At 43.0% G+C, this 26,010-nt stretch overlaps 1 protein-coding gene across 3 annotated transcripts in view; it reads right to left on the reverse strand.

Annotated features, from left to right (window-relative positions):
* Positions 1-19,338: 19,338 nt before the first annotated feature.
* LOC102914885 (leucine-rich repeat-containing protein 37A-like) overlaps positions 19,339-26,010 on the reverse strand; it is a 71,420-nt gene continuing 64,748 nt past the window's right edge. For all 3 annotated transcript variants that reach the window (XM_076543483.1, XM_076543484.1, XM_076543482.1), the window contains 4 exons: positions 20,685-20,734; positions 19,769-19,802; positions 19,547-19,692; positions 19,339-19,468 (listed from right to left, as the gene is read on the reverse strand). In XM_076543483.1, the coding sequence (XP_076399598.1) occupies positions 19,375-19,468; positions 19,547-19,692; positions 19,769-19,802; positions 20,685-20,734 (324 nt within the window). In that variant the 3' untranslated portion in view covers positions 19,339-19,374. The remainder of the gene's footprint in view (positions 19,469-19,546; positions 19,693-19,768; positions 19,803-20,684; positions 20,735-26,010) is intronic.

Genomic DNA, 26,010 nt, shown 5'->3' on the forward strand with positions numbered 1-26,010 from the left:
GGGAAAAGAAAGATATGGTTTTGAATTAGAAATGAGAAAAGAGGGCGGGCTTAGCAATGAAAGTCTGGAGGGCTTTCAGGGGCATGTGTGTGTGTATTATTTCACTAGGGGGATAATTATTCCTCTCATCTCCTTAGCAAGCCTTGGGGTAAACCAGCTTTCCTGAGGGGTGGTTTCCTGACCAGGCAATTGACAGGAGCATTTTGAGGGCACAATAGTATGTAATCTCTAATCCTAGAGACTGATTAGACTGCCATATCTAGTTAGGGCCTGAGGGGGAAGTAAGATTCTATTCTTTCAACTAAGAGGAAGCAGCTGCCCCTTAGAGGGTCTTAAGGAAGCCCTGTTCCTCATATGGTAAATTGGAGCTGGGACCTAAAGCTGATGATCAGAGAGGAATCTATCTTCACTGGCCTCCAAGCCTGCTAATGCCTGTCTAGCCACTCAACATTCTACCCCAAGAGCCGAGGCCAGAGCTGCTGAGATGGCTCAGAGGATAAATGTACTTGCCACCAAGCCTGATGACCCAAGTTCAGTCCCGCATGGTGGAAGGAGGGAACTGACCCCCTGCATGTCCATTCCAAATCTTCTGTGGCACGCACATCTATACATGTGCACACACATATACAATGAAATAAATCAGTGAAATTAAAAAGAGTTGAGACCTGAAAATTGTATGGGAGATGAGCTACTCTTTACTCTCCACCTGGCTGCTTACAGCTGAAATGATTGTAGAAACACTGCTGGGGATCGCTGCCTGGATTACTGTTTCTGGACTCCTGGGGTCTCGTGTAAAGAATTCAGGCACACACAGATTGCAAAGTGGCAAGGAGATCTTATTCAGAGACAATACAATCATACAGGTAGCTGTGGACTTTGTGACTCTCAGGTTGTAAAATGGTCACTACTTGCAGCTTCCTTTCATGGGTTTGGGGAGCAGCAGAGTTGGTTGTTAGTGGTGGGTTGTGGGTGGTCTTTCTGTTTTGACTGATAGGCTTGGATTATTTAAGTCTTTGCTTGGTTCAAACATTCTTTTCCACTGTGCATCTGATTGGAATCATGTGCATGCCAATTATGTATAGATATAAGATAATAAATATGAGATTTTCCCTAAAACCTCGAAGGACAGAGTTTGCCTTGCTGGGCATGCACCCAGAACCAGTTCAGGCTGGATTGGCCCTCTACTTCTCATAGCTAAGTATGTTCTAGAATATATTTGAATGAAAATTGGTCACAAAAGAGTTACTAAGGTGGAATGAGGAAAGAGTAGCACTCCACTGTTTGAAGTGTGCTGTGTATGCGGCTTGATGCAGGCGAGGGCCCCACGTCACTAGTCTCTTGTTAGTGAGCATGTCTCTATAGTCCAAGCCCAGTGGAGTCCTAGGTTGCTAAGCTATTCCTGCGCCTGTCTGCTCCTGAAGGAAGATATTCAGTCTTCTTGGAGCTACTGGATAGGGTCATAGAACTGAGTTGGGCAGATACAGTCTCTCCTAGTTTTTCCTAAGGTTGTGAAGTCTCCATTTGGAACTGTCTATGAAATTCCTCAGGTAAAAAGGCATCATATTTGGAAACTATTACTATAGTGTTTTTCTTGAATGAATTTGGTAGCAGTGGTTGTCAGAAACCATGTATAATCAGGTTTGTTGGATTCTGGAAGAGAAAAACTGTGTAAGCTTATTGAGAAGGGGGAGGCAAGGATACGTGATAGAAGCAGAGGTAGGGCAGGCACCCCAGGAAAGGAGCACTGGTACTGCCAGTGTCTAGGTCTCTGAGGTTAACAGGTTTTGGCCAGGCTTTCAGTTGTCTCATTTGAGGACATTTTCGATATTGTGTTGGAACTTTGCAGATTTTTCTTCTGTATTAGTCACTTTGCTGTTGCTGATCAAAAGCAACTTGTAGAAGAATGATTTATTTTGATTCTAGAAGGTTAATCAATGATGGTGGGGAAGGCACGGCAGCAGGAACAGGAAGTCTCAGCCACACACAAAGCAGAGAACGCAAGCAGGAAGTGGGGGCGGGGCTACAAAGCCTTTAGTCCACGCCCGATGAGTGATGTGCTTCCTCCAGCGCGGCTGCGCCTCCCAAAGGCTCCATCCCCCCACCCCACCCTCCCAAGCAGCACCTCCAACTGGGGACCATGTGTTGAAATCCATTTTGGAGGACATTTCTCATTCAAAACACACATCAACATGAAAGGATGGTAGCGGTCACAAGAATGTCAGGTCACAGGCAGAGGTGGGCACTAAACAACTATTTAAAGGACCAAAGACTGTCCGAGGTATTCTTTGGCTCCCCGCTTGTAACATCTTAGCATCTCACAGTCAGTCAGCTGTGTAGCTGATTTAACACAGGTGCAGTTTCTTCCTGTGGAATCCTGTGGAAAGTTCGTTGGCCATCACCCCTGTTGGTCAAGCTTCACGTTTCATGCATGAAGAGATCAAGTGCTGTCTAGCATTCCACGGTGATTGAAAGGCTCATTCCTAGGATCTGGTATTAATGAGCTTGAGCAGGCAGGAAAGCAGGCTTCAAGAAAGAGAAATAGTTGGTAAGCCTAAATCCCTGGATCATATCAGGTCTGCTAGTCATCTGACGGGTTTTCTTTTGTCCTTTGTGTCTGATATGACATTTACACGTAACACATAATAGGAATTTTTTAAAAAATTGGGTAATGAGGACCAATCCTGGCAGGAGTGATCCTTTGTCAAGCGTCGTGGAAGTGGGAAACGAAGGGGGGTGGGTGCCTGGAGTCACCCCGTGCTGCTATGTGCGTTCATGGTGCTGGAGTATGCAGTGCTGGCCGAATGCAGTCCAGAAATCTGGGTTCTCTCTCTGGTGCACGTGGTAGCTCTGGTGTTCTGCCAGGAGAGGCAGAGTGGCAGAGTGGCTTGATGGCTTCTCCTTCTTAGAGGGACGAAGCCCTGTTGATAAGTCAACCTGGACTTGGGGCTTTGGTGAGAACAGGAGGATGGTTCTGTAGTTTCTTTTCTGTCTTCTCAACCTTCAACATCAGGCCCGTCATTGGGACGCTCATGGTCTGAGCAGGCATCAGGTGTGCTTGTGCTGGCACAGATCTCCTTGGCACCGCTGGCAGGACACCCCCGAGTGATGCCTTTCCATCCGCTTGCACAGTGGAGATCCTCAGCATCCCTCCAGGTGGGCTGCTGCCTCCTCCACCTGGATGGAGTCCAGGTCAGCCCCATCATCTTCCCAAGCCATTTGAATACCTTCCTAATACAAATCTTCTCCAGTCAAGCTCCGGTAGCCGAATGTCTTGGCAGGTTTTTCACACTTCCAGGATTTGTTCTTTCCTGGACTTGGGGGCTCTCTCGATTTTGCCCCTGTTTGGAGCACTCATGGAGAGTCTTGGCCTAGGAGGCTGAGGGTCGGTGAGGATAGATTGGCACTTGTTTTGTTTTTCTAAACTTATTGACACAGGGATTGAAGGGCATCTAAAAGGATGTAAAGAATTCTGGCCTGGGAGGGAGCTGGTGCTGGAGAGACTTGTAAATCCTGCTCTGTGGCTCCAAAACTCCTGAAACCTAGTTGCTTCTTGTCCTGACATTCCTCATTTCCTTCTTAAGTCTTTGTCTAGAATGACTTTACTGAAGAGACGGTATGCTGGTGCTTCCTTTCATTCCAAACTGGCGCCAGAAATCAGCATAACCACTTGCTTCCATGGATGTAGAAGGCTGTGCAGGTTCAGGATGTTTCTCTTAGGCTTGCAACAGAGCGGGTCTGAGTGCAGTTGTTAATTGTGTTTAGCTAAGTCTCTGGCATTCTTTTATTTTATCAACAAATACTCAGGAGCCAGATGTTGGGGTGAAAACCTGTTAGCTCAGAGAGGCAGAGAAAGCACCCAGCTGCTTCCTCCTCTGCCATTGTCCCAGAAAGAGAGCTTTCTTCTACACTGTCTCAAAAACTCCTCCAACCGGATGTCCCTCTCTTCTCTATTTCTGGCGAGTCTCTCTCCCAGTTTTCTTGACTTCCAGCCACTTTCTATGGCTTTTTCCTGTCAAATGGTTGCTTGCTTCGCTTCTTGACTTGTGGTTGATTTTATTTAATCCTGTTTACAATATTCAAGCACAAAGCTCTTGGATTAAAAGTATGTGCTAGGGCTGAGCCACACCACAACTAGAAACAAGTTTTTCCAGTAAATAACACAATCTCGGGGGTCATGGTGTGATCAAATATCCTGCAACACTTTTTTGTCGAATAAAAAGGAAAGGTTTTAATTCTAACACAGTAACATTATTTATAATAATGAAGCTATTTCTGCCAAGCTTTCTACAATGTCCCTCTTGGTTGCACTTATTAGTTTCAGGATTAAGTATTTCTGAGTTCAAAGTTTTGTAAAATGTCTGTGTCAGTCTCATATGAACTCATCAATTGGAATGTCCTGAGCAGTTTGTAGTCCGAAGCTGATCTTTTTGGGTGGTGTTTGTCAGCTTAGTGGCAATCCTGGCTAGATGGAACACTGGAGGTGGGTGATACCACTTGGCCAATTTATTCTTTTTCCTGGGACATTTTCTCTTGATGACCCGTCCTTCTTTTTCTTCTTCAGATGCCTCACTTGTCCAGTGGTCTCTGGATTCCTTATTTGGATGCCTTTATTCTCTGGGAGAGAGAAAGACAAAACCCTGTCTCAACCCTAACTCTGCGGGGTTCCTTTTTGGCAGGTTATATATCTTTCCTAGGGCAAATTTTTTTTTAGCAGCAGAAAAAAATATCTTTCAATTAAAAAAATTCCTTTGAAATTTTGAAACCAAATATATCTTAGTATGTGTGGGTAAATATACCTATATTCTCTTTCTCTTTTATATTTAAATTCAAGGTTTAAGTATATTTATTTTTAGATCACAAAGGACATTCACTTTGCATTTTAGCCTGTCTTTTGAAAAAGGCTTATAAATTTAAATCATTGTAATTTTAATGTGCCCACTGCTGCCTCCCAAGTGCTTGGATTAAAGGTGTGAATCACCACCTTGATGTGGATTCCTTGTAATAGTGATTCTCATAGGGTTGTCCTGGTTTCATTTGATTCTCCATTTCCCCTTATTTTTCAGTGTTATGGGTAAACTTTCAAGCTTTTCAAATGTGTAATCTACCATTCTTTCTGATTTATTCTGAATTTGTTCTCTGACAAATTTTAATATTCTAGTCTTAATTAAACATGATGCCAATTTGTCCACTATTTCATTATCTTCAGATGTTTTGTCTGTCTTGCCTGTTTGAGCTACATAAAATTTGTCTTTGTTAGGTCTTGCCAGTTAGTGGTTTTCCATTTTGATGACCACATAGCTGTATACAGCACATGCACCATGAATTGGAGAAGATATTTTCCTTGTTGTTTGTCTTATAGCCAATAGTGCTGTACTTATTTTGGGGTTCCTTCCTCAGTATTGACCATTCCATCCCCTGGTCTATAGGCTGCTGTTCCCATTAGTTCTGGTTTCATCAGAGGTTGATGGAGCACCAGTAAACCATGCATTAGTCAAATGTTGTGACCATTATGTTAGTCCTCATAGTTCAATAGGTGCCTCTTTGGGGGGAGGGGGGAGGGAGTTTAGGGATGGAGATTATGGGCAACTGAGCTATTTCCTCAGTGCAGGAAGGCACAGACCCCTTTGGTAATGAAGGAATTCAGACAGGTACCAATTCCACTGTAATGCTTTCCTTCCATGGCTGAGCCCGCAAGGACTCTGCCTTCAGACATATCCAATCCATCATTTTAAGAGGCGCCCTTATGACCATAGGGTGGTTGGCAATGACTGAGTATAGAGTTCTCCATGCTACTTAAAATGTCCAGATTTGTTTCTCAAAGAGGGAATATTCTTCGTATATGGGAACTATTTGCAATAGAAGCCAACAGGCAAATGTTTGGGGGCTCCCTTTTGCTTTATGAAGAGTCCCAGTTGCCAATTCCCCATTTAATATGATATCTACAATTAAGGTATCATCTGGTTCGATATTGGTCAGGGTTGCATGCTCTGAGAAGAGCTTACTGGCAGTCACAAAAGCTGCTCTTTGTTCCTGTCCCTATTGGGAAATTAGTTCCCTTTCTAGTAACCCTGTAGAGTAGAGGGTTTTTGTAATAATCTGTAAATATGGTATGTGATTTCTCTAGTGTGCAAACATACCAATTAGGAGCTGTATCTGAGTTTTGTCCCTGGGTGGTGGGATCAAAGGTGTGCACCACCACCTTTTTCACTGTAACTCTTGAATTTAGAAAATAACTAATTATAGAGGTCCCCCTGTCTCTGGTAATTAAAGCCATGGACTACCATTGCCCTGCTCAAATATTTTATCTCAGCTCCAAATCATTCCAACTCTTAGAGATGTAGAAAACAAGTTTCAACTATAGTATCCCTTTTAATTTACTTAAAATATTTTAAATCTCTTAACTGTGTTTTTAATACCAAACATATCCTTTTTATTTAAGAAGAAAACTCAAAAGCTGATATCCAAGATGGTGTGGGTCATGTGGCAATCTACAGTCTAACATTCTAACATGGAAGAAAGACATGTGGTTTAAGAGAACACATTTTTCATTTCATGCCAGTAAGGCAAGTGTGCCTTTGGTAAATTATCATTCAAAAATATTATTTTTATTTTTTCATGCCTGATCAAAGGCATTTGTTAGTTTTTATAAGTTAGTTTGAACTGATTAACCAAGCACTCTGAACTATAGCCTCTCCTTATTCAGGAGGTCTCTCCTGTTTGAATCTGATCTTTATCAATCTTGATGGTATCCACAGCTTTTCTTCTTCTGTGGAAACAAAGGCAAAATCTCTTCCCCAACGTAACACATTTCCTGGTTTTCATTCTGAGGTCAATGGAATATTAAAAAAATTATTGGAATGGAATAAAAAAATTAAAGACCTCAATTTTTAATATTTTAAAGACCCTTAAAATATACAGGCTGATTTAATTCAGCAGTTTTTCCGCTACTATCCAATGTCTCTCCACAGTAGTTGTTCCTATCCATTAGTATTTAAAAAATTTAAATAAAGCACTGTGTAATCTATCTCTTGGGTTCTTTATTATCCCTTTCTGTTTATTAAGCATATCTTTTATTTTTATTTTTTTATATATATTTTATTTTACAATACCATTCTGTTCTACATATCAGCCATGGGTTCCCCTATTCTCCCCCCTCCTACCCCTTCCCCTTACCCCCAGCCTACCCTCCATTCCCACCTCTTCCAGGACAAGTCCTCCCCCGAGGACTGCGATCAACCTGGTAGACTCAGTCCAGGGAGGTCCAGTCCCTTCCTCCCAGACTGAGCCAAGTGTCCCTGCATAAGCTCCAGGTTTCAAACAGCCAACTCATGCAATGAGCACAGGACTTGGTCCCACTGCCTAGTTGCCTCCCAAACTGATCAAGCCAATCAACTGTCTCACCTATTCAGAGGGCCTGATCCAGCTGGGGGCCCCTCAGCCTTTGGTTCATAGTTCATGTGTTTCCATTCATTTGGCTATTTTTTTTCAATAATTGAGTAAAACTGAAATTTATTATAAGCCACAGTCGTCCTAGGGACCTCCATGCTATATATATAGCTTCTATGGTTCTATGGGTTGTGGTCTCATTGTTCTTTATTTTATATCTAGAATCCACCTATGAGTGAGTACATACCATAACTGTCTTTCTGGGTTTGGGTTACCTCACTCAGGATGATTTTTTTCTAGTTCCATCTATTTGCCTGCAAATTTCATGCTTTCATTGTTTTTCTCTGCTGAGTATTACTCCATTGTGTATATGTACCACATTTTTTTCATCCATTCTTCCTTTGACGGGCATCTAGGTTGTTTCCAGGTTCTGGCTATTACAAATAGTGCTGCTATGAACATAGCTGAGCATGTATCTTTATGGTATGAATCAGCATTCCTTGGGTATATGCCCAAGAGTGGGATGGCTAGGTCTTGAGGTAGTGCGATTCCTAATTTTCTGAGAAACCGCCATACTGATTTCCACAGTGGTTGTACAAGTTTACATTCCCACCAACAGTGGAGGAGTGTTCTCTTTGCTCCACATCCTCTCCAACATTGGTTGTCATTGGTGTTTTTTGATCGTAGCCATTCTAACAGGTGTAAGGTTAGGTATCTCAGAGTCGTTTTGATTTGCATTTCTCTGATGATTAAGGATGTTGAGCATTTCTTTAAATGTCTTTCAGCCATATGTAGTTCTTGTTTTGTGAATTCTCTGTTTATTAAGCATATCTTTTAAAGTGAAATTAGATCTTTCTATAACAGCTTGTCCTGCGGAATTGTGTGGTATACCTGTAATATGCTTTATGTTGTAATATGCAAGAAACTGTTTCATTTTACTTGAGACATATGCTGGAGCATTATCAGAATGAATTTGTACAGGTATCCTCATAATAGCCATAACTTCTAATAAATGTGTAATTATAGAGTCAGCTTTTCCAGAACTTAAAGCAGTTGCCCATTGAGATCCTGAATTTGTATCTATGGTATGGTGCACATACTTCAATTTTCCAGACTCTGCAAAATGAAACACGTCCATTTTCAAATTTCATTTGGGTACCTTTTGGGTTACTTCCTTGCAGGTACTAGAGTTTGATTATACAAAGAACAAGTAGGACATTTCCTTATAATTTCCTTGGCTTGTTGCCAAGTAGTAGAAAAATCTTCCTTCAAACTTTTGCTCTTAACGTGATGTTTCTTATAAAATCCTGAGTCTTCTAACACATTTCCTATTAATAGCTGATCAATTTTACCATTACCTTATGCTAGAGGGCCTGGTAGACCCATATGGGATCTGATATGTATTATATACAATGGATGATTCTATTTCTGACTACTTGTAGTTGAATAAATAGCAAAGTTAATTCTGAATCATCTAGAATAAGTTCAGTGGTTTCAATATGTAAAATAATTCTTTCTGCACATTGAGAGTTCAGTAACTATATTAAGAGATTCAGAAAATCTAATAATACCATAAGAATGGCATTTAGCTCTGATTTTTTTTAAACTGAATCATAAAGGCTTTGAGCCATTTTACTTATTTTTCTTGACTTATAACCTGCCTTCCCTGATTTATTTGCATCAGTATAGAATGTAAGGGCTCCAGAAATTGGTGTCCCTTTTACTATATGATGGAGAATCCAATTAGTTCTTTTTATAAATTGAAGTGTCTGGCTTTTGGGATATTTGTTAATCTCTCCCAAAAAATTACTGTACTCTCTTTGCCAATGTTTGTTTTCTGCTCATAATGACAAAATTTCAGCATTAGTAAAAGGCACCACAATTTCTGCTGGGTCTGTTCTTGCTCATTGACAAAGTCTCATTTTTTCCTTTCAAAATCAATTTAGAAACCTTTTCTACATAAGTCTAATTTTTTATGCTGTTTGTGTGCTAAAAATAACCATTCTAAGATTTTCTCTCTGCATCAGAATTCCTGAGGGAGATTGAGTAAAAGGCAAAATGACTAAAATACAATCAAGCTTTGGACCCAAGCGATCCACGTGTGCATCCTGTAATTTCTTTTCTACCAGAGCCAATTCTCTCTCAGCCTCAGCTGATAATTTTGTTGGACTATTTAAGTCCTTATCACCTTATAAAGTTTGAAATAAATTACTTAGCTCTTGAGTAGTTAATCCAATTATGGGTCATAGCCAGTTAATATCTCCCAGCAATTTTTGGAGATCATTAATAGTTTGTAATTAATCTCTCCTGATTTGTATTTTTTGTGGTTAAATTTTCTGTAAACCTATCTTATATCCTAGATAATTGATAGAATCTCCTCTTTGTATATTTTTTCAGTAGCAATTTGTAATCCCCAGCAAGGCAAAATTCTCTTTATTTTATCAAACATTTTTTTCTAAGGTATCTGCATCTGAATCAGCCAGTAAGATATCATCCATATAGTTTTTTGTTTTGTTTTGTTTTGTTTTCGAGACAGGGTTTCTCTGTGCAGTTTTAGTGCCTGCCTTAGATAGACCAGGTTGGCCTTGAACTCACAGTGATCTACCTGGCTCTGCCTCCTGAGTGCTGGGATTAAAGGTGTGCACCACCACCACCACCACCACCACCACCACCACCACCACCACCACCACCACGCCTAACATCATCCATATAGATTTTAGATTGAGGAAATTGTTTATGAATTATTTCTAACAGCTGTTGTACAAAATATTGACATAAGGTGGGGCTGTTTAATATTCCTTGTGAAAAAATTTTCCAGTGGTACAATGGTATCTTTTAACAGGCTGGGAATAATTATAAGAAGTCACTGTGAAGGCAAATTTTTCTCTATCTTGTTCTTGTAAAGATATAGTAAAAAAACAGTCCTTTGAATCAATCACTATAATAGACTGTCCTTTAGGTAATAGAGAAAGCAAGGGGACTTCAGGCTGTTAAAGCGTTCATTGGATAATTCACCTTATTTATAGTTCTCAGATCTGTTATCATTATCTATTTTCCAGATTTCTTTTTAATAACAAATATAGGAGAATTCCAAGGACTGGTTGATTCTTTAATATGTTGAACATTTAGCTGCTCCTGTACCAGCTGTTCTAGTGCATGCCATTTTTTCTGATGTCAAAAGCTATTTTTCCACCAACATAGGTTTTATCAGTTAACTGCTTCGATGGTAGGGAAGTTGGTACCTTTAAAAGACCAACCACTGTTGTGTCCTGCTTATGTACAACCTGAACCGTCCATGACTGGTTTTGGTAATACCTTTTAATATTTTTCTCAAAAGCATTCTTTACTTTATGATTTGTTTCTGAGATTTGAGGAATGTTAATCTGTGTTTTCCATTGCTGTAACAAATCATGTCCCCATAAATTCATGGCTATATTAGCCACATATGGCTTTAATTTTCCCATTTGTCTTCTAGCCCTATACACTTGAACAACCCACCTTGTACTTTGTTTTACCTGAGATAAAATTCCAATTCCTAGAAGATGAATACTTACCTCCCAGAGAGGCTAATATGGGTGACATGATTTTGGTGAAATTATTGTTACATCTGTTCCTATGTCTAATAATCCTTCAATTTCAATGTCATTTATTTGTAGTTTTAGCTTTGGTCTCTGATCATTTATAGCAGTTTGCTAAAATACTTGTTTTCTAGTCTCTCTTGAATTTTTTGCTTTATTTACTGAAGCTATTCTATCCTTTATTACATCCAAAGCAGTGTTGTTTTTAACAATAGGCATTAAGCCTTTTAATTGCTCTGTAGATGAGTTTCTTCAACAATGACAGGAAATGATTGCATTGAATTTGATATCAGGGTCTGTGGGAGGCCCCTTACAGCATTTCCTATGGCAAAGGGTTACCTTGCCTATCCCTTGTTGATCTATCTGCATTTATTAGTCCAATGCTGGTCTTTGTTACACCTCTGCACACTCCTGAGTGCTTCTTTTTAGATTATCTCTAGAAAAAAAATATTGCTTCTAGGAATGCCTTGCCTACAATCCCTTTTCAAATGACCTTGCTTACCACAATTAGAACATCTGATATTTTAATTTTTCTTAAAACTTTTAGAAATTACTTATCAAAGTAGTATGATAAATGTGAGGTCCAATATCAGCAGTATTTCTAATCCATTCATCTATTGGTGCTGATCTTGCCTTTAAAGGTGTACTCACCCTTTTGCATTCTGAATTAGCATTTTCAAAAGAGATTCAAATAATACTTGTCTGACTTATGGATATGATACTATTTTATTTATAGATGAATCAATCTTTGCAAAAAAAAAATCAGTGAAGGCTTCTTTTGAACCTTGTATAATTTTAGTAAATGACTCAGACCTCTTTCCTGATTCTTCAGCCTTGTCCCAAGCATTTAAAGTGCTAAATGACATAACACCATGGTGTGATCATCAAATCCAAGCTGCCTTTGCAACTCCACATATTGGCCTTCACCTAAAAACTGATCTTGGCAAATATTAATACCTCTAGCACTATTTCATTTTTCTATGGCTTTAGCTTCCTCTTTCCACCATGTTCGCCACTGTAACTGAGGACCAGTTTTCAATATTGCTGTTGCCAAGTCTTTCCAGTCTTGGGGGATAATTCTGAGTTTAATACACCTTTAACATCTGCTTCACATAGGATGAATGCACACCATATAAAATGACCATTTCCTTAAATCTTCTCAAATCTAGTATTTCTATAGGATTACATTTAACTTCTTGATAACCTTGAGGGTGCCTATAGTCTCCTTGTAGTTCTTGTGTGGTGACTGGATAAACTAAGGCTGGTTTCTTAACAACCTTGGGCTATTCTCTTCAGTTTCATCATGTGGTGGCATGGTAGGTTCTTGTCTAAATTCCTCTGTGTCTGAGTATTTTTCTCATTTTCATTTATATGCCTTTCTAAGGATTTTATCTTATCAGTCCACTTTTCATACTTGGCACAAAAACCCCACTATGGCTATTAAGGATAAAATGTTACTAGACTGATAGTAATTATAGTTGATATTATGTCAATCTCAGTTAAGTCATTTATCTTTTTATTTTCTGCTTCTATTTTCAAGCCATCTAAAGTAGCACTCTACAGGGTCCTAATGCCCTCTATTATGGTATTTCTCATCCTTAATGTGGGAAAGAATTTTACTTTTAATATAACTTAACTCCTTGAGGACTTTCCAGGTGTCTTACCAAATCTGTTGTCTTCTCTATTTGTCTGCAGTTGGTGTGATTCTCTGTGTGGAAGTGCTACACGTTGGAGAACCAAATGTTTTTGACTAAATTTCAATCATTTGATTTTACCAATAAAGACTTGGGAGCCAGATGTTGAGGTGAAAACATGCAAGTTCAGAGAGGCAGAGAAAGCTCCCAGTTGACCTTCCTCCTCAGCTGACATATCAGCAAGAGAGCTTTCTCCTATGCTGTCTCAAACAAAATTCTTCCAATCAGATGTCCCTCTCTTCTATGTCCTGTGAATCTCTCCATCCTCTGATTTCCTGTCACTCTCTATGGCTTTTTCCTGTCAACTGGTTGCTTGCTCTGCCTCTTGACCTGTGGTTGATTTTATTTAATCCTGTTTACAATATTCAAGCAGAAAAATCTTGGATTAAAGGTGTGTGCTAGGGCTGAGCCACAGCACAGCTCAGGGTTTTCCAGTAAATAATGCAATCTCCAAGTTCACAGTGTGATCAAATATCCTGCAACATTAGGTCAATCTTTAGCTGAGGAGTTTAGGATCAATTCTTGTAGATGTAACCAACCGTCTTATTAAATAAGAAACACAGAACCAATGCAAAGAAGAAAGCCAAGAGGTCAGAGCTAAGAGCTAAAACCTTACCCTTCCTCCTGCTGTGGTCCTACCTCTCCGAACCAGAGCTACTTCCTGTGTCTGTTTTTTTATAGTGTTTCTGTTCTGCCTTCTCATTGGTTGTAAACCCAACCACATGACTGCCTCATCACGGCCTGTCTGTATAGACCTCCAGGTTTTCTATTGATTGGTATTGAGATTAAAGTCATGTGTATCCAATACTGGCTATATCCCTGAACACACAGAGACTTACCTAGCTTTGCCTACCAAGTGCTGGGATTACAAGTGTACGCCACCACTGCCCTGTTTTCCTATGGCTTGCTAATAGCTCTGACCCCAGGGAAACTTTATTTATTAACATACAAATAACATTTGAGTACAAATAAAATATCACCATAAATTCTCTCAATATAGAAGCATGGATCAAGTTCGCTTGTCAGGACTTTCATTTGGTCAGAACTGAGGCACTTCTCAGCAGCTGGAGTTGTCTTTGCCTGACTTCTTTTGTTGTCCCTGAATGAACTCTTTCAACAGTCTTTGAGCTACCAGGCTCAGCAACAGGAAGAATGAGGCCTGTCTCAAGTTGGGCCATGGCTCTACTGAACTCAGCTGATCCCGCTCTAGCCCTACATCTTTGGAGGTGACCCTTCTCACCTCTTCTCACTGCCCCCCATCACTCTGATGTCTGATGGTCTTTGCTGTTTTTGGGGCATGTGTTTTCTCACCTTTTCCTTGCAAGCAGGTTCTCCATACTTGCTCAGTTGCTTCTGTGGACTCACTGTTTGGCCAGACCTTAACTGGCAGGAGGCTCAGTCCTTCCTGGCTTTGGTGGTCGCTGCTGAAGAGCATCTTCTACCTCTATCTGACAATGTCAAAAGATTCTTTGTTCAACTTGTAATCCCTGAGTGTCCCATCAATCTTTTGTTCCCACATATTTGTAGCCTTATGTAGATTCAGAAATGTTCCTGATGCTATTTCTTTATGCACTTCAAACTATGAAGCCTTGAGGTAAGGGGCACTGTGTTTTCCTCATGACTCTTTATAATCTGTTTAATCTGTTGGAATAAAGCTGCTTCTGTTCCAACTCCCAGAAGCATAGTAGCATGAAACAGGACAGCTCATTGGCTATGAAGACCTGTATTGCAATATAAGATTTCATCCCAGCATATGTCACAACTAGCCTCAGTTGACTTATAAAGGTTCTTTCAGTGGGGCTGATGGCCATATTTCCCTCTGCAGCCAGCAGTGTGGATAAAATTTGTATATCCAGCCCATGATGAGATAGTCACTGAGCAGAGTGGCAGACCCTTCTGTAAAAATGGGGTCTCACTCACCACACAAGGCTGAGCTCCTGGCTTCACAGTTGCACGTTTTGAACCTTCTGATACTTGATCTTAGAGCCATCTTGATGATAGAGTTCCTGTGTTTGCTGTCAACTGAATTGTCTTCGAGGCCCAGTGAGCTGGTTTCTCCATTGTTTGAACCACAACATCACAATCTGGAGATATTAATAGCTGAAACACATCTTTTAGTTCTTTCTTTGTATAATTTAAGAAATGTTACCATCAGAGATATAATTAGCAGAGAAATTCTACCACCTTTAGTCACAGGTATCACTTTTGCTGGGTGATGTAGAGCCACCAAACACAAGCTTTGTATTTTTTTAACTGCACATTGTGTATATGTTTGTGTGGGCACACTTGTTCCTTCACACGTGTGTGGATATTAGGACAACTTGCAGGAGTCAGTTGTCTCCTTCCACCCTGTGGATTCTGGGAATTGTTCAGTTTGTGGCAAGTGTTTTGACCCCCTGAGCCATACCACCAGCCCAGCAATATTATATATAAAGTCACAATGACAGCATAGTGTGGCCTAAAGAAGTTCCTGGGAACAGTCCTCATGGTGGGAGGTGATGGTGGAGAAACGTGAGGCAGCTGGTTGCACTGCATCCACACTCAGGGAGCAGAGGGAGATGAAAGCCAGGGCCTCACTTTTCCCTATTGAACTACCCAGATTATACTATGGAAGCCAACGTAATTCCCTTTCAACATATATATCAAGTCCATCAGTTCTGTTCCTCTAGAAGACCCTGACAAATACAGGTGCTTAGAAACTGCTTTTGTTAAAAAGAATGAACTTCTCTTTTGGGTCTGTAAGATGATGAAAAAGTATGGTGAAATTTTGGCATTTTGTCTCTATCCTGTTTTTGTCTTAATTCTAGGAATAGCTGGGTCCAGTAGGACCTTCTCCCTAGATGAGGAAAGTTTCACGTGGGGGCGGCTTAATCTGATTCAGCCCAGAGTTCTGGTGTAACTTCAAACTAGGCATTTTCCCTTTGTCCCTGGAAGGTGGGACTGCAGCCACAAACAGTGCCTCTGTCTAGTCTCTACCATGTCAGCAGGGAGAGGAGACACAGGTGGAGGAGGGGAACTGCGAGAGTGACGGATGGGAGAGAAGTCATGGAATGGCATGAACAGCTTGGTTTCCCCAAGAACAGTGAGCCCCTGAAGGGGCAGGGGAGGCAGTACAGTCATGCCCCCTCCACCTTTTGACCCTCTTCAGCTGGTAATAATGGGCATGGTAGAAGTGTGTGATGGATGGTCTGCCCATCCTCTCTTGCTAGATAGGAGGATGGCTATAGAAAAAAGACAGCATGATCAGCTCATGTGTGTGTGTGTGTGTGTGTGTGTGTGTGTGTGTGTGTGTGTGTGTAAACATCAGCCCAGGTCATACCTATGCCTGCTGCCACCTGGATGTCTATGGCTGCCTTCTATGCACTTATTCTCTGTGGGAACATAGGCCTGGATGCCTGCCTATGTCCCTTCCCATTCCTGTAGGCTAGGGTAGGGGGTGCAGTCAGATGAGCTTGGGGAGATTAATTTATATGAGTGAGCTAGAAGAGGATTCATTCACTCTCTTAGCTTCTGTCTGGCTCAGCAAACCCTGAGAGGGGCAAGATAGAGAGCCACGCTGATGTCCCTGTCCTTATCTGCACATGGCCTTCTCTGCTCCCATGAACCCTAACTCCTAGAATGGAGAATACTTACAGAAAGAAAAGAAATAAATTATTTCTTGGTGTTATTAGTTTTCCTGAAATTTGGGCAAAGATTTGGGTTGTAGACTGAGCCATTTTAAACTTCCCTGCTTTTATAATTATCCTCACAGAGATGAAGATATTGTCCCTCTCACTTGGGATACCAGACTAGTTGTGTTGACTAGTTTTATGTCAACCTGACACAAGCTCGAGTCATCAGAGAGGAGGGAGGCTCGACTGGGAAAATGCCTCCATAAAACCGGGTTATAGGCAAACCTGTAGGCCATTTTCTTAGTGATTGATGGGAGAGGGCCCAACTCATTGTGGGTGGTGCTATCCCAGGGTTGGTGGGCCTGGGTTCTATAAGAAAGCAGGCTGAGCAAGCTATGGGGAGTAAGCCAATAAGCACACTCCTCCGTGGCCTCTGCATCAGCTTTTGCCTCCAGATTCTTGCCCTGCTTGAGTTCTGGTCCTGACTTTCTTCATTGATGAACACTAATGTGGAAGCTTATGCCAAATAAACACCTTTTCCCCAACTAACTTTTGGTCATGGTGTTTATCACAGCAATAGTAACACTAACTAGGACATTATTGAAATAGTGATTTCCAAGAAATTGAAATTTCCCCAGAATCTAGTGATGGGAAAAGGACAAAGTTGAAGCCTGGTGTCAGCCAGAGAGATGGAACAGCGATAAGACGGTGGGCGGAGCCATACTGTGAACAGGGCTGCTTAGTAATGCATACTTCTTGCCCTCTATTTGAACCTAAACTTTACGCCAGGACCAAAAAGATAAACTCGAGAAGGATCACTGAACCTGGAGTTCCACTTCCCAGTGTGGCCACATTGAATAAATCTTTCTCTTCTTTTCATGACTGTTTCCTCTATCTGCCTTCTGAGCCTAGCTTGTATTGAGTTTCTAGGACATAGGCTTAGACCCTAACAACTCTAGTAACACTCTTTATCTGAACGATGGCAATTTCTAGATAACCATAAATTCTTAAACACAGAAGGCCTAAGCTCCTCTTGTCTGAGGGCTGCTCTGTTCTCCCTGCCTTTCATTCTTCCCACTTCACTTGGGGCCTTACGAGCGATGCTTCTGATGGCCCAGAGGGCCAGGTGCATCGACATTTCCTTCCCAGGAGAACTGACAATGTGAGGGCCAGAGGAGGAGGGAGGGATGATAAGAGGGACGTGGACACCTAAGAAATGGGAATAGGTGATCAAGCAAGAGCCTGCAGCTCTTGACTTCTAACACTGTTTCTCTCATCTGCTAAAGGATATGGAAGCCTGGCACAGTCACGCACACCTTCAATCCCAGCACTCGGGAAGCAGAGGCAGGTGGATCTCTGTGAATTTGAGGCCAGCCTGGTCTACAGAGTGAGTTCCAGGACAGTAAGAGCTACAGAGTGGGACCCTGTCTCTAAAAACCAAAATAAATAATAAGAACCAAAAGGATCCAGAAGGTGCTTGCTTTGCGAGTTCTGGGGTGGAGAATAACATATCTCAAATCTTGTTTTGAGAAATGAGCAATGTGCTGTTGAACAGCTGTGTGGAAAGACCAGCCCAGGCTTTGAGAAGTCCAGGAGCAGAGGCTCCTCCAGCCCTGCTTTCCTGTCAACTGCTTTCTGTTTCTAACACTATTATCAAGGTCAATACCTCTGCCCCTTAAGTACAGCATTGGAGTTGGCTTAGGGGTTTCTGTCCCTGTGATAACATTGTAACTAAAGTGCCCAGTACTGTGCCTGCCCACCGCTGGTCCTTGGGAAGAGTGGCCATCACCTTCCATATGGATGCTGGCTTTTGTCCACAGCAAGGTTTGTGTGTCTCCATATCCCTATTCTCTGTAGCAGGGCAAGGTGTTGAGAGGCTGCAAAGGTCTAATAGGTTATTATGATGTGTGGTCTAGGGTATTTGAGCAGGCTGCATTCTGCTTACATTCCAAGTCCTGTGGGTTTTTTTTTAAATTTTATTTTATCAGGGTGTCACTATGTAGTTTAAAGAGGCCTGGACCTCACTATGTAGCCCAGACTGACCTTGAAGTTGCAGGAATCATCCTGTCTGGATCTCCCAAGTGCTGAGATTACAGGCCTGTCCAACCACACCTAGCAGAAGACAATGTAACCAATGCTGCTGTGGTGGACTGTTGGCTTAAATGGCATAGGCTGTCACAGCCCAGGCCTTGGCACTGAGTCTATACACCGTTCCTAAGGGGCAGCGGTGGGTGTGACCTCCACTGCTTCCCGCGTCTTCACGCTCCGAGTCCTTGTCCTTTAAGTTTCTGACTGACGTCGACACACGGAGAAACACCGGATATCCGATATCCGTGCTCAGAAGGAGCTTTCGGGAGGCGCCTCCTTCGCAGTCAGCTAACTGAGCAGCCGGGTGAGGGTTAGAGAGCCACTCACTCCGCTTGGAGCCATGGCCAGCCACACAGGCCAGTGGTTCCCCAGGCACACTGCTCCTCTGGGGACCAAGGCTGCTGACCATCCCTGACTGGGACCAGGCTTCTTACCACCAGAATGGCAGCATTTCTGTGATCAGTAGGCACATTCTCAATTTTAAAAGTTTTATGTGTGTGTGTGTGTGTGTGTGCGTGTGTGTGTGTGTGTGTGTGTGTGTGTGTGTGTGTGTGTGTGTTTGTGTGTGTGTGTGAGAGAGAGGAGAGAGAGAGAGAGAGAGAGAGAGAAAGGGGGTGGGGAGTAGGTTCATGCATGCCATGACAATCATGTGGAGCTCAGGACAATAGGACAATATTTGGGAGCTGGTTTTGGCCTAGCACTGTTGAGGCAGGGTCTCTCTTATCTGTTTTTTTTGCTGGGTTCTCTAGGCTAGCTGGCCTGTGGGTTTCTAAGTGACTCTCCTGTCTTCACCTCCTATGTTGCCACAGGAGTGCTTTGGTTACAGATGCTTGCCACCCCATGCAGCCTTTTCTTAAACTTGGATTCTGGCTCAAGCATGGCCACTGCTCTCAATGATGAGCCGTCTTGTAGGCCCACACTCTCACTTACTGTGCATCAGTTTTCATTTACTTGAGTACAAAGGCCTTTGACACTCACGAATCTACAAAAAATAATTTATTAATAAAGGGTAGCAGTTCACTCTGTGGTTTCAGCATCGGCTGCTTCGCTCTCTTCTGCATCGGTGGTCGACACTCGGGTCTGGATCACCACCACTTCTTCCTTGCCCTCCCTGCAAGAGCAAGGCCGAGGCTTTCACACCCTGACACCAGCAACCTGCCCACAGCTCCTCATCTGTGCTAACACTTACCTTGGTACGTTCTTATTGAAAATCTCCTCCTCTCCAGAGGACTCCTTGTCCTGTAGATCCTGAGCCATGTTTTTCTTGCGTGTGTCATGCAGCGGCCTATACATATCCCTAAGCCATAGTGGCCACCTTAGCCAGAAAAATCCTTCCTAGGAAACAGAAGGGGAGACATTAGTTCTGCTAACCCCTGCCTTCTCCAGGCACAGCACCGAGTCTCAGGCTTACCTGACTCTCACTGTCCTTGTAGGATTTCTTACCCCTTGGAAGAAAACACATGCAGAAGACAGTTAGTGATTGTGTCATTTGTGTGTGTGCGTGTGCGTGTGCGTGTGTGTGTGTGTGTGTGTGTGTGTGTGTGTGTGTGTGTGTGTGTGTGTGTGTAGGGGATATCTTGGCTCTCCCAATAACAAAAATCACCCCAGCATTGGGACTTGAGAACAAATGCATGCATGTCTGGCTTCTAGGAACTTTCCAAGTCTGTTCTAAGGGCCCCACAATGCCTCTGGGCAGATCTTTGGATGTGGCTTGTCCTGGAGCATAGCCAAGGCACCAGCATGACAATAGCTCCACTTATCCTTTTCAACAAACTTATCACTTTAAAGAAGCCACCCTGGGCAGAAGCTTTTTGCTCTCCAGAGCCTCTCCCATGAGTGCCCTTCAGACCAACTCTCCCATGCAGACTTGCTGAGGTGGGAGACGCTCCTGCGTGCCTAGCTGCTTTATCTTCCAAGTGCAATGCCCAAGTCCACAGCACAGCTGACAGGCTCACAGAATTTCACCCTGCAGACTGCCTCTGATGAGTGGGTCATGAGAACAGTTTAAAGGTCATGGCTAGTTGGGCATAATGGATCATACCTATGATTCCAGTCCTTGGGAGGCTGAAACAAGACTTTGAGGCCAGCCTTGGCTACATAGTGAGTTCCCGATGCTACCAACAGCAGAACAGGCACAGCCTAACCTTCTTTCCCTAAAGAAATGGTGGTACTTGGCACCCTCCTTGCTAGGCCTGGGTATATCTGCCTCTTTGGCGAGCCAGGCAAGACATTAGGGGAAATCATGTTCTTCCTGAGGTTCCCCAATGAGGCTCCGCTCCCTGCTAGCTCTTAGGTTCTCCTTGAATGATTGCTAATCTTGTATTTACCTTGTGGACTTTTCTTCATCTCCCTCTCTTGTTGCTCTGTGAGAATAAACCTGTTTTGGAAGCAAATACAATCATGATTATCACAGTGACTGCTGTCTCCAATTTCTAGCCATTCCTTTTACTTTGTTAACATGTGCCCTGCTAGTCTTTCCTAATCCCTCAGTTAGGGGCTCCCATGTAGCTGGCACAAAGTACAGTGTATTGACTGTTTTACATGAAACTCACCAAGTCCTAATAAAAACTCCTAAAAGTCAAATATCTTTAACTTCACCAAAGTATCTACCAGAAGAGCAAGAGCAGAACACACCTTTTACCACAGCTACAAAGCACATGTCTTTTGGTGAGGTCCTGAAATGTGATAAGGAAAATAAACATTTCCTCAAAAAAATATTGGGGAGAAAGGAGCCAAACTATTACTGTTAGTATCTGAAACAATGAACAACCAAAAAGTTCAAGACAATTAACATCTCATTAGAGTAAGAGGATTCAATACTGTTGGCTAGTCACAAACTAGAAGAGATAAGGGTCCCGAGCCCAGTGGATTCTTATGTACCTTCAAGACAAAGTAGAAACTGCAAGATGCTGTTTATGATGGCAATGAGGTGGACAGTGTCTCGGAATAAATATAACTTAGAGTGAGTGAATTCTTTGATGAAAACCTTGTAATTCTTCTGGAGAACATTATGAGAAATGACAAGCCAGCCTAGGCCACAGAGTGAGTTTCTGTCTGAAAACAAAAACCAAACTGAAACAAGAGTGAATGCTCAGAGGCAGGCGCAGGTCAGTGGTGGAGGGCAGGCCCAGGTTTAGTCCCCAAGAGAAGAGGAAGGAGGAGGAAGAGGAGGGGGCGGCAGTGAAGGTGAGGAATCAACTGTCAAATGAAGGACAACTGTAAATGCCATGCTTTCTGTTAAATCTCGTCTTTCCTACTTCCGTGTGTGTGCTCACGTGTGTGCTGTGTGCTTATGTGTAGTGAATGTGCATGTGTGCGTGTGCATATGCTTATGGAGGCTGGAGACTGACGTCAGACATCAGCTAGCTCTTGCCTCTCATTCCCGATTCAGGGCTAATCAAATCCAGGGCTCACTGATAGGACTAGCCTCACTGCACAGCTTGCACTTGGGCAATACTATATCTGCCTTTGGGAGTGGGAATTACTGGTGGCTGCCACGCCACCATGCCTGGCTGGAATTTCCCTAGGTCCTGAGAATTTTAACTCTCAAGTCTGATCTTCATGTTTGTGTGGAAAGTGCTTCAACCTCTGAGTATCTCTCCAGTCTCAACATTTCCTCCCTCCCCCTCCCTCCCTCCCTCCTCCGTCCCTCCGTTCCTCCCCCTTTCCATCCTTCCTTTCTTTCTTCCTTCTGCCCTCCCTCCTTCCCTCCCTCCCTCCCTTTCTTTTTCTTTCTTTTTTCTCTTTCTTTCTTTCTTTCTTTCTTTCTTTCTTTCTTTCTTTCTTTCTTTCTTTCTTTCTTTCAACAAAATAAGACCAGCTGACACTTGGTAGGGAAACTTTCAAAAACAGTTACACAATGCATGGAAAAACAGATCAGAGACCAGGAGCTTGCCCTACCAAGGCAACAGGAGTTATTCAGTAATGGGGGGGGGGGGGTTCAGTTACTGAACAAAGCAACTCTGATTAGCAGTGTGATTCTTGTCCTGGCACAGGAACAATAGCAGGATCAATAAATGTCCAGACATAGATGTATCTTAGACCAGTGATGAAAGAGCCAATCATTCAATAAAAATTATTTCAAATCTAGATATTCTTGTCATGGAGGGATATTCCCTGACTCAGCCATACCCCTCAAAAATAAAATAAATTCTAGATGGGTTAAATATATATATAAATAAGAGAGGCTGGAGAGATGGCTCAGCACTAAGGAGCACTGACTTCCCTTCCAGAAGTCCTGTGGAATATTCCTATACACTGTGTGAATATGTGTTGCTGTGATTAATAAAGAAGCTGAGTGGCCAATAGATGAACAGAATAAGGTTAGGTGGGAGAGCCAAAGTGAGAATGTGGAAAGGAGAAGGGTGGAGTCAGAGGAGTCACCAGCAGGTGCAGAGAGAAGCAAGATGGGCATGCAGTGCTGAGAAAAGGTACCCAGCCATGTGGCAGAGCATAGATAAGAAATATGGTTAATTTAAATGCAAGAGTTAGCTAGTAAGAAGCCTGAGCTATTGACTGAGCATTTGTAATTAATAGTAAGTCTCCGTGTCGGTTATTTGGGGGAACTGGTGGGTGGGAAAGAAATATCCGCCAACAAATGGTACCCAAACTTTATGCAACTACATCCATAAAACCTGAGAGAGCTTGGAAAAGGGTTCTAGACACACAGAAACAGAGCCAGGAGCAGCTTCCTAGTCTCATGTCTCTCATACTGGCCTATGGTACAGGGACGTGTCACCTGACCACAGCCTGTGAGCTTGAGCAGCCAGTGCACTATGAGCTAAGCCACATGGCAGGTTCCCACAATCTGTCACGCTGGCTGCTGTACAGAAAAGCATCTCCTGGCAGCTGCCTGCAAGAGGGAGCCAACTACCAAAACAGAGGTGGAGGGCCAAGCCACACCGCTTAGCAGTCTAAAGGCTCAAAGACCTAGGTTCAATTCCCAGGGCCCACATGGTGGCTCATAACTGTCACTTCAGTTTCAGAGGATCCAGTACTCTTTTGGCTTCCATAGACACCAGGCACAAATATGCTGTACAGACATGCATACAGGCAAAATACCCAGTGTACACACACACACACACACACACACACACACACACACACACACACACACACACGCGTGCGCGCGCTATCTCAAACACACACATATAATGGATATATATATATATATATATATATATATATATATGAATGTTATTTATATATAGTGGTTAATATGTATATATCTGCTAAGGTGCTGGATATGGTGGCACATGTCTCTGATTCTGAGGCAGGAAGATCAGGAGTTGAAGGCCAGCCTCAGGTACATAGTGAATTCCAGGTCATTCTGGCTATAGGAGACCCTGTCTCAAGCTCCTTCTCTTCTGGGGTGGGGGAAACATGTACAAACGACAAAATAGTGCTAGGAAAGTGCTAGAAAGCAGTACTAGAACGTGCCTGGATTCCCTGAGGTGGCAAAGCCTCTATAATGAGAGCATGACTCATACAGAAGGAGGCACAGGCTGGTAGATGAGTGTGGCTTTCTCTAGACACTTTCCTTCTCCACTGGGTGGTCTTTCCATGCAATGTATCAATGCTTTGGGTGGTTTCATTTTACTCCCACACTCCCAATACTTCCTGTTGGTCTCTAAGAAGGTGAAACCGACCAGTGGTGTGTGTGAAGGGTCGGGTACAGGCTTCAGGATCGGGGAACAGGGCACTGTACTATTGGTTTGGCCACTGGGCCTTAAGTTGCTCTTTCATCCTAGGAGAGGCTTGATAAGCTCTACCTTCCCTGAAGGAGTCTGTGATTCGATCAGACAGTGAATGGAGAACTCGGTCCTGTGCTTGGTAGACACAGTGCTGACACTCCTAAGGATGCCAAAGACAATGTGCAGACCCACCCAAGGCTTCTGCCTCTGGAGCTGGGACTAGACAGCTCTGTATCTCCACATGTTTATTTTTAGAACTACTATTTTCTCTATCATGTTTTCCCCTTACATTTATTGATAGATGTTTCTCTTTCTTTTCTTTTCTTTTCTTTTTTTTTTTTTTTTTTGGTTTTTCGAGACAGGGTTTCTCTGTGTATCTTTGTGCCTTTCCTGGAACTCACTTGGTAGCCCAGGCTGGCCTCGAACTCACAGAGATCTGCCTGGCTCTGCCTCCTGAGTGCTGGGATTAAAGACGTGCGCCACCACCGCCCGGCAGATGTTTCTCTTTCTTGCTTGCTTGCTTACTTTTTTCTTTTCTTTTTTTTTTTTTTGTTTTTTTTTTTTGTTTTTTCGAGACAGGGTTTCTCTGTGTAGCTTTGTGCCTTTCCTGGGACTCACTTGGTAGTCCAGGCTGGCCTCGAACTCACAGAGATCTGCCTGCCTCTGCCTCCCGAGTGCCGCCCGGCAGCAGCTGTTTCTTTAAGGTGAAAAGTAGCTTTTAGTAGCTGTCCGCTAAGCAGTTAGATGGCTGCTCTAGTACCACTTATTCCTGTCCCCCCAATGACCAGAGGATTAAAGGGTGACATTTCAGAACTCTGTGTCTGGGCAGGTAGCCCAGTGGCAGAGCACCTACTTAGCTTGCACAAGACCTAAAATTAATCCCCAACATCCTTGCCTATAGACACAAACGTTAAGAATAACTGGTCTGTCCATTGCTTTTCTCTATATGATACTTAATTTTTTAGTATCTTTGGACTTTTTAGACAATGTTTAATGTATCCCATGCTGGCTTCAACTCACCATGTAGTTGAGGGTGGCCATGAACTCCCCATCTTCCTGCCTCTGTCTCTAAAGTACTAGAATTAGGGGAGTATGCTACCAAGCCTGGTTCTGTATGCTACTTTAAATACGGATTGGGCCGGGCGGTGGTGGCGCACGTCTTTAATCCCAGCACTCGTGAGGCAGAGCCAGGCGGATCTCTGTGAGTTCGAGGCCAGCCTGGACTACCAAGTGAGTTCCAGGAAAGGCACAAAGCTACACAGAGAAACCCTGTCTCGAAAAACCAAGAAAAAAAAAACATATTGGATTTTTATTATTCCTCATTCGGTAATTGACTTAATGTCTGTCTTTCACTGAACACCGTGACTGTCTACTACAGGAGAAATGCTGTGTACTCTCAGTCCTCACAGGTGCCTTCTAAATGGGCGGAAGAAACAATGACAACACAAGTAGAGGGCTGGAGCGCTGCTCAGCGGTTAAGAGCGCTGGCTGCTCTTGCAGAGGACCTGGACTGGATTGCCAGCACCTACACAGTGGCTCACCAGCACCTGTAACTTGTTCCAGGGGATCCCACCACCTCTTCTGGTAGTTATTCTATGGTATACTCCTCTGGATTGGACATTTCTTCTAGGAGGGAAGGAGAAGGCTTACCAGCCTCAAGCAGGAAATGGGAGGTGAAGAAAAGCTGGCAAGTCTGAAAACACAGTCATGGAAGAGTATCGAGAGCCCCTGCCCAACAGAACAAAAGAGGATACAGTGGCTGGCCCTGGAGACTGAGCCGCAAACTGCTGACAGAGACATTTGACTGTGACAGTGGTGGCACTGTACTCAAACTGCGACGAGCTCTGCAGTGTAGAGAGCCCCAGGATTTCTGGATTTGGAGAGTTGTTACCCACGCTGGAATAGGATCCTGGTGATGCTGCTCTTTGAGTTCTCCTTGCTCCTTTTCAGTAACCCCTCA

The sequence above is a fragment of the Peromyscus maniculatus genome, chromosome 8 (genome assembly GCF_049852395.1).
Source record: "Peromyscus maniculatus bairdii isolate BWxNUB_F1_BW_parent chromosome 8, HU_Pman_BW_mat_3.1, whole genome shotgun sequence".
Classification (NCBI taxonomy): domain Eukaryota; kingdom Metazoa; phylum Chordata; class Mammalia; order Rodentia; family Cricetidae; genus Peromyscus; species Peromyscus maniculatus.